At 39.0% G+C, this 8,674-nt stretch overlaps 1 protein-coding gene across 1 annotated transcript; it reads left to right on the top strand.

Moving 5' to 3' along the window:
- Positions 1-1,327: 1,327 nt before the first annotated feature.
- Positions 1,328-8,439, top strand: LOC104076216 (ral GTPase-activating protein subunit beta-like; the record flags this gene model as incomplete). Its single annotated transcript, XM_009577004.1, has 6 exons — positions 1,328-1,479; positions 2,876-3,063; positions 4,596-4,702; positions 6,305-6,457; positions 7,099-7,308; positions 8,281-8,439. Coding segments are annotated over 6 exons (969 nt in total), but the record flags the coding sequence as incomplete, so codon positions are not given.
- Between the last annotated feature and the right edge of the window lie 235 nt (positions 8,440-8,674).

The following is an 8,674-nucleotide window of genomic DNA, read 5'->3' as shown; positions in this document are numbered from 1 at the left end:
GTTTATATATTCTATAGCATATATAAAAATAAGTATATTTAAAAAAATGAAAATTTAAAACCCACAAGCAGGACTTTAAATAAAGATGCTTTCTGCATGCACTTTGGGATACTGGCATGGCAGTATGTGACTAGGAGAGGATCGTTTCCCTGGATTTCCTGGCACAGCATGGGTTTATTCAGTTGCATAATGCTTTATTTTCTTTCATTAGGTTCTTTTTTGATTTTAATTATCACTGCATATTGAGTTACAGCTACATACTGTGTATAGTATATACTGGACACTTAGCTCATTTCTGAATCATGATAGTCAGATGGGAACCTTTCATTGTATTTGCAAGTGTTAGAATTGCAATTTTCCAGGTGCCTCACCTTATATTTGCTTTGAATTTCACCTGCTATTTTACTAGCTAACTCTGTATACTCCTTCTGTCATTCTTCATAGCCAGTCTTTGCTGATTAATTTTGCTCTGTCAGAAAACTTTAATCTTCCTCTTCACCTCTTTTTCTACATCAGTTATGAATGTAAGGAGGGACACAGGCCAAGGCATAGAACCCTGCCTGGTCTCTGGTGGTAAAAACTAACTACTTACTTGTGTTCAGATTTTAGCCAGTTATTTATTCATAAGAACACTTTCCTTGTTATTCTATAGCTCAAGCCATGAGATTTCAACTTTTGTTGTAGCAATCCAAATATTTTCAGCAAGCGATTTTGTAATGAGCAACACTTGTGAGTCATACCTGCAGTTCTACCGAGTGTTGGCCTCTCTTGTAATAGATTTGCTGAAGCTTTGCTGTGTACTTTTAGAATATTGTTGTTGTTCTCTTGATGAATTAGATAGCATGATATATTGTACTTGTGAAAGCTGTTGGTAATTGAAAGATTTGGAAAAGGATTTCTTGCAATTTTCCAGATGAGTTCATTCTTAATGTGCTTAGAACTTAATTAAAAGTTCTGCAGAGAGTCTCAGAAATGCATTTATTATCTCTTTAAGTATGTTTACATTTTTCAGTTGCACTCTTAGTAGTCCTCTTGGCAATTTTGTAGATATATAATGGAATATATTGTGTGTATATATTCATTCAGAGCACTTTTTACCATTAGAATACAAATATAAGTAGACATCTATAGATGGAGAAAATATCATTCCTATATCAAATATGATCTTGTGCCAAGACTGTCTGTTAGAATAATCTTCTGCTTTTATTTCTGTGCTCATATTACAGCAGTATTTTATTTTAATTGATGGTACATCACTGTTTCACTGAGGTCTTGGAGACATTTATCGGAGTGCTTCTGCTTTAAAGTGGTTCCTCTTCTGTTTTAGGATTGTTTAAAAGAGGTGCTGGAGATTGTGGAGCTGGGCATTTCAGGAAGTAAATCCAAAAACAGTGAACAAGAGGTCAAGTACAAAGGAGATAAGGAGCCAAACCCTGCATCCATGAGAGTGAAGGATGCTGCTGAAGCTACACTAACGTGGTATGTAATTTGTCAGAGCATGTTTACTGTTTAGCATTGCCTCGTTTGAGAGTGTTTTTAATTAGGAGTTCTTCCCAGATGGTGAGATCTGTGATGTAGCAAGAGCATCTGAAAAGTCAGCCAGAAGCTCCCTCTGTTTTGCCCTTTGGGCAGGGTTGTCCTGTGCTCTGCTTAGCTGTCTTTCCCCTTCCATTACAAGTGTTCCACAGAAAAAAGAATCCCTGTGATTGTTGTCTTCCCCTCCTACCTGTTCTCTTCCTTGAGAGCAAAACCCAAGCCCTCCTGTAGCCCCTGGTATTCTGTTCTTGGTCAGTCCTCTCTGCAGACAGCAGTTCCCTCTATCTCCCACAATCCTAGGACAGATTGAGGATGATTAGGATAAATATGTTTTGCAAAAGGCAACAGCTGCTTTCTTTTTTGCTCTTTGCAATAAAATTGTTATAAACTTTACTGTTAGTAAAAACTGTGTAATTTCCAAGGTAAAAACAACTACTCATTGGAACTTGTGGACAAACCTTTATTGTTGCCTAAAAGTGTCTCTTTTCATTTAGAGAGATGAAACTATCTGTTCTCAGAGTAAAGTGGAAAAGTGTGTGGGGAGGACTTCAATAAACTTACTTTTGGTCTGGGTGGTGGTGTTAAGAGTTAAGTCATGAGTTAGATCATATCATCTTCAATCTGATGCTGGACAACTCTCGTTACTGGTTCCTGCCATAGAAATTTTCAATTTCTAATAGTATTAGATAGATCCCGTACAACTTCAGATGATTTAAATCAGTACTTCTAGGAGCCTCCCAAGGCTGTGGCTCCAAGGAGGTACGCACTGCTGGACCACACCTAGAGGCTTTCTCCCAGGGAAGGTTACCATCTATGGTGGTCATGCTTGTGTGATCCTGGGTCCTTCTTAAAGGATTTTAACTTAATGTAATCTGTATTTGAAGAAAGCAAAGACAATCATAACTAGTGCATCTACCACATCTGCCTTGCTTGTTGATATAAGAGTGGACTAAAGGACGGATGATTATCTCTAATCATCCGTAATCTTCTTATAAGAATGAACGTTAAAAAAGCTGTGGAAGGGTACAGATTTTCGTGCTTTAAAGCATATCTTAATATCCTTACAACGTAATATCCTTATAACCTAATCCTTTATAACCTAGGTTATAAAGAAACTTACTCTGTAGGCAGAGTACCCTTCTTTGTAGGTTTTCATGCATGTTTTTCTGAAGTTACTGGTTCTGTTTTAAAACAAGCTGATGGGAGAGGGCAGGCTTGCCCTGATAGGGTAACTGCTATGTCAAGATACAAATGAAGAATATGAGTTGAGGTCTGTGCTTGGGTGGAACAGTTCGTCATCTTAATCTGTCATAACTCTTAACTTTTTTCTCATTTGCAGTATTATGCAGTTACTTGGAGCATTTCCTTCTCCCAGTGGCCCTGCTTCTCCTTGCAGCTTGGTGAATGAAACCACATTAATTAAATATTCTCGCCTACCTACCATAAACAAGCATAGCTTCCGTTACTTCGTTTTGGATAATAGTGTCATCCTGGCGATGTTGGAGCAGCCTCTAGGGAATGAACAGAGTAAGTTCATATTTCCCATTCCCTTCTTCCTCTGGTTAAAACTCTCTGTATAGAGCTGCAAAACAAAGCCGCTTCATCAAGTGTCTCTCTCACATTTCAGGGGCTTACCTGTTCTGTGGGTGTGCGATTGAGCAGAGTGTTGTTCTGGGATGAAGTGGTGGCAATAACTTTAATGCCACTGATAGTCAAACATGTAAAAGCCCATCCAAATTATTCCTGCAGTTGTCTCTGTATCTTTCACCCAGTTAGATCGGATACTTGCAGCTGACTGCCATCTAAATTATTGCTGATGGACAAAAGCAAGATCATTACATTTTGAAAACATCCTTGTTCATAAAAGAATGAAAATATAAAGCGTATAGGAGGCTTGATAGGGATAAGTGCTCAACAAATAGTTGATGTGACACCTTTATGCTTGCACAGTTGCTTTTGCTTTTTGCTTGTTTTAGGTCTCCTGTTACTAAATGCTTCTGTGGGTGCTTTCAGCTTAAGTGATTTTGGTTGCTTAGGAGCTGTTATAACTTTCCCGTGTACCATCCTATTCTATCAATGACACCTACTGTAAAGGAGATCTATCACAGGGTATTGGCTTTCACAGCTGAATCTAACTCGTTTCAGCCTCATATGCTTTGACCAACAAGAATTTATATTGAAAAAAATCTTGGTATTAAATTACATGATGCTTTGAACTGAATAACTGATCCCCCTATAAGTCTTCACGTATCATGGCGTTACCTAACAGAATAGATGAAAATTCTCTTATATGCTACTTCAGTTTAAGACTAATGTATGTTAGATCTGCTGATCTGCCACAGATATATTTTCCTCATCTATGGACAGGATGGAGTCTAGATACTAGTCTTGAAAACAGAGATTGCACAGAACTTCATGAACTGTTACTGTTCGTGAAGTTGTTACTTTGAGTTGTGGTCCAGAGTGCTCCAACCTCATAGAGATTGCACAGAACTTCATGAACTGTTATTGTTCGTGAAGTTGTTACTTTGAGTTATGGTCCAGAGTGCTCCAACCTCACTGAGAATCACTAAATAGATCTTGCAGAAAGAGCTGATGCTGGGAGCTATTACTGCACGTCTACTCACAGTCTGTGTCTGAGCAAGCATGTTCCTGACTAGAATGGGTTAGAGCATGCTAGAACAGCTGAGCAATTCTCAATCCTTACTTTGCCTCTACTAAATGCATTACTGAGGAATCCTGTAAAGCTATTAGAATCTCAAATTAGATTATCTTTTCTTGCTGCGCATAACTTCCTTACAAATCCCCTTTGAATTACGAGATTAATTGCAGTAATGCACAAGTATGGCAAATCACTTTTGAGGCAAATCACTGAAGTGGATGATTGTGGGGAGCTGGCTTGCTCCTCGCCAGGAATTGTCTTCAGGGTTAGGGTGGAGTTAACCTTGAAAACAAAACATCTGTCATCATGCCTCTGTTTCTTCCTGGTTAAATTATGGCACAGTGAACTGTTTGCAATTTATGATGATGTATTATTCTTTAACCCATGTACTTTGCAGATGACTCTTTTCCCTCTGTCACGGTTTTGATCCGTGGGACATCTGGAAGATTTGCATGGGCCCAGCAACTCTGTCTTTTACCAAGAGGAGCTAAAGCAAATCAAAAGGTCTCTATCAAAGCCCATAAAGAAATCTTTAACTTAGAGATGTTCAGCAGAAATTCCACTAATGTGAGACAGCCCCACAGAGCTGGTGATTATACATTAAGGCTGAGCCACGGGGCCTTTAGCTGTAGGTAATGTGATACATCTCTGGTGACTCTTTATGACTTGTGATTAATGTTAAATACAGGCTGTGAAAGTGCTGTTGCCTTCTAGACTTGTTTAAGGGGAAGGGGTGTTATCCTTTTGTTCTGAAAGCACTTCTGAGGTGATGGGGCAATGGACAGTGTGTAAGCATGAGTGTTGGTGCTGATTTTAGGATGTCAGGCACTTGCAGCAGAGGGAGCAAAGTCTGGAGGTGTAGAATGAGATGCTGCAAGAGAGAACAGCTGTTCAAACTACAAAGCCCAATGTTGCAAAGATGGCTGTAAATCTGCTGTGAAAAAAACTTGTCTAGATGAACTCTGGAACAGCTCTGGAGAGGAATAGTGGAGGAGAAATACCCCAATCTCATTTTACAGTAAAATCTATTGCAGTTGCTTGGTGGAGCATGTCCTTCTGTTATCAAAATTTCTGTGTGTTTGTGAACTTCTCCAAATCTTCACATGCCCCTCAGTAAAGTAAATAATAATAATGTAGCTGAAATGAGGGCCTGTCAGTCTCAGCTGTCATGTTCACATTTAGATGAATCTGGTCTCTGCAAAGCAGCCTTCGGGAAGACCCTCTGTGTGATGCATTTGGAGCTCTGCTCTCACTGAAGATGAGCCATTTCGCTAAATATTGTCAGTCCAAGTGTGCTACCTCCCACACCAAAGGAGAAGTCATGTCCTGGCTGCTGACCACCTTACCAGTTTTAAGGGATCTTTTCCAACTTAAAGGCATTCTGAAACTTTAATGTTAACAGTTTTGCCCTTTTGAAGCGTAATTGGTAGTAAAGAAAATAATAAAGCAGCACTCAAGATGTAATTAAAGGTCTTGCTTGCTTGGACCTTGTGCACCTGCAAAACTGCACCTAGATCTTTTGTTGCTTTCATTGGTAACTTCAAGTTTTGAATTACATACTAACAGTTTAGAACATAATGCAATTTTGATGTTGTTACTACATTACAATACATTATGCAAGCCCTTTTGATATTCTAGCAATGCATCTCACTCCTGACCCCAGCATTGCTGCTGTTCTGTTCTAGGACTTCTCAGCTTGACTTGTGATCATCGTAGTCAGCAGGGTTAAAATGCAGGTTTCTCAAACAGTTGGTAGCTTTTGCTCAGTACAGTTAGAACGGGCTGAAAATAAGATGTTGCCATGTAAGCTTGCCACTTTTATTGGGATTTGCAACTGCTTAGAGGTTAGATGGTAAGCAGGGTTCATAGGTTCCAGGAGTGCAGCCACCAAAACAGGCAGAACTGTGTCTCTTTTAAAATTTACAGCCACATTTTTAATATAAGTCTTTAGTTTAAAGTACTTACTGTTTTTAATGATACCTCTCACTAATGGATTAGTGTACTTCTGGTGGTGAGCGGGGAGGGAATGTTTTCCATCTATTATAATAAAGTATTGTCTAGCGGTACGATGCCTTGAACGTAAAAACTATCCCCCTTCTTTGTCAGACTTTTGTACCAGAACCTCGACCAGCTCCTAAAAATGATGTTGGATTGAAATACAGTGTGAAGCACCGCCCTTTTCCTGAAGAAGTGGACAAGATCCCGTTTGTGAAAGCTGACTTGAGCATTCCTGACTTACATGAAATTGTGACTGAGGAAGTAAGTAACTCTTAGTCTCTGACTTAATTTTGTTCTTGGGCTTTTTGTCTATTCATGAATCATACACTAATGTCTTACTGTAAATAGTTTTACTCTTTAGCTTGACTAATTTCATATTAATGGAATAATAACCTCTGCAAACTAATGAAATCTCTGCACTTCTCCAGGAAGATGACAGTGCCTTGGATATGTCTTTTGGGAGGCACTGCTCACATGTTTTATTACAGATCCTAATAGCCTGGTATTGTTAGGAAGCAGTGACTTGCATTTTGTTGCTTCTTCTGGGGAAATGGAAGGGGCTTTTCTGAGACCTCCAGGCAGAGGAGGGGGGTGCGTGTCTCAAATATTTTAAAGTTTCTGAGTGCTAAATGTGTGTTAGTTTCTGTTCACTTAAAAGGGAGAAGCTGTAGCTGATACTGGATATATAAATTTGCAACAGCTCTCCCATACAAACAGGGTGTTCAGACATTCACTTTGTAACATTGCAAGGTCTTGTTGACAGTGCTTTAGTAAATGTCCTGGTGGTGGAGTTGCAGCTGTGGCTGTATCTGTGACTTACAGCTTTCCTAAATGATGGAGCTGTTTTCTTAGTGGATCTTGGTGATCTTGGTGGAATCAGCATTTCACGCAATGTTTTTCAGCTTGAAGAGCGACATGAGAAGCTGAGGAATGGCATGGCCCAGCAGATTATTTTTGAGACTTCCATAGATCAGAAAAGTGAAGAGGAGTGGCGGAAGAAGAGCTTTCCCGATCCAGTCACGGAGTGTAAGCCCCCACCACCGGCACAGGAGTTCCAGACAGCACGCCTGTTCCTCTCTCACTTCGGGTTTCTCTCACTAGAGGCATTGAAGGTGACCTGATACTTCTTAGCCTTGTGCAAATCCCTCAGTACCCATATGGTCTGGATTGGCAAAAGAAGAAAACTAAGTTTTATTAGTGGAAGATCTTCTGTGTAATTTCAACTACTGTTAAGCTGTAGTCTAATTAAAGTGATGGATACCAGTCTTGCAGGATTGAGAGCAGGGCTGTGAAAGGCCATGCCTCAAGTTGAACATGCTCTGAATAGGTGGCTGTATCTTTTATTTTTGCAGTGGGTACATAAGCTATCACATTCATGTGTTCATACTTGAAATCATTCCCTCAGCTTGAATTAGGTTTTGGGGCGGTACTTTAAGAGTTTCTGAAATACAGATTGCCTTAGAAGTTCTTCTCCAGAGACGATTGTGCTGAAGTGGTTTAATCATATATGAACACTTGGGAATAATATAGGTTGTAGACCTTTCTTTTTAAAGTTAAAGTAACAACAGTTTATAGAGATGATCCATATTCTTAATTTGAAATTTTGCCTCTTATCTGTGGATTCACCCTTTTATTTGTTGCATTTCCTTCCAGAAAACTGTCAACAAAAGTAGACAATGGAGCTTTTGCAAAAATGATGTCTAAAAATGCTTAGTATTTTACATATTGGTTAATAAATATGAAACTACATATGTGACTGTGTATAGTTGTGATATTTTGAAAGTATCTGCTGCTTTTGTTGTGGTAGCTAGCACTCTGAGCAAAATGTTATGTCCGTTTTGCTGGCAAAATACTGTTTTTATTTAATGAGGAGAGTAGAATGCAACAAATTGTAAAACTGTTATGCTTGCTGTTACTCTTACAGTAACAGGATTATATTTCATCAGAAATTTGTGTATGATTTTGCTCTTAGGAGAAAAGGGAAATTGTCTTTTTATATTTTAGTGGATTATTATTGAAGCCATAAAGACTTTTTCAGTTAGGAAAGATGTTTTTTTTAAGCTGTTGAACTTTGTATTGGATAGGAACCTGCTAACAGTCGTCTACCTCCTCACCTGATTGCACTTGACTCTGCTCTTCCTGGGTTTTTTGATGACCTTGGCTACTTGGATTTACTACCATGTCGTCCTTTTGATACTGTTTTCATTTTCTACATGAAGGCAGGCCAGAAAACAAGCCAGGAGGTAAGTGAAAGTGTAGAATACCAACTAGCCTATATTGTCTTGTTTCTAGTAATCCTCAAGTGAATAAAGCATTACTGCTAATGACTAGAGTGGAGTATGGGAACCGGGGGTTCTGGGCTTTGTGTTTATTTACAGTCTGAGCTATAACAAGTCACTCCATACTCTTTTCATCTGTAGGTTGAAGTACATTACCCACATTTAGGATTGTTGTAACATCTTTCTAAAATATACATAT

The sequence above is a fragment of the Fulmarus glacialis genome, unplaced genomic scaffold (assembly GCF_000690835.1).
Source record: "Fulmarus glacialis isolate BGI_N327 unplaced genomic scaffold, ASM69083v1 scaffold11514, whole genome shotgun sequence".
NCBI lineage: Eukaryota > Metazoa > Chordata > Aves > Procellariiformes > Procellariidae > Fulmarus > Fulmarus glacialis.
This window is presented reverse-complemented; position numbering and strand designations above follow the sequence as displayed.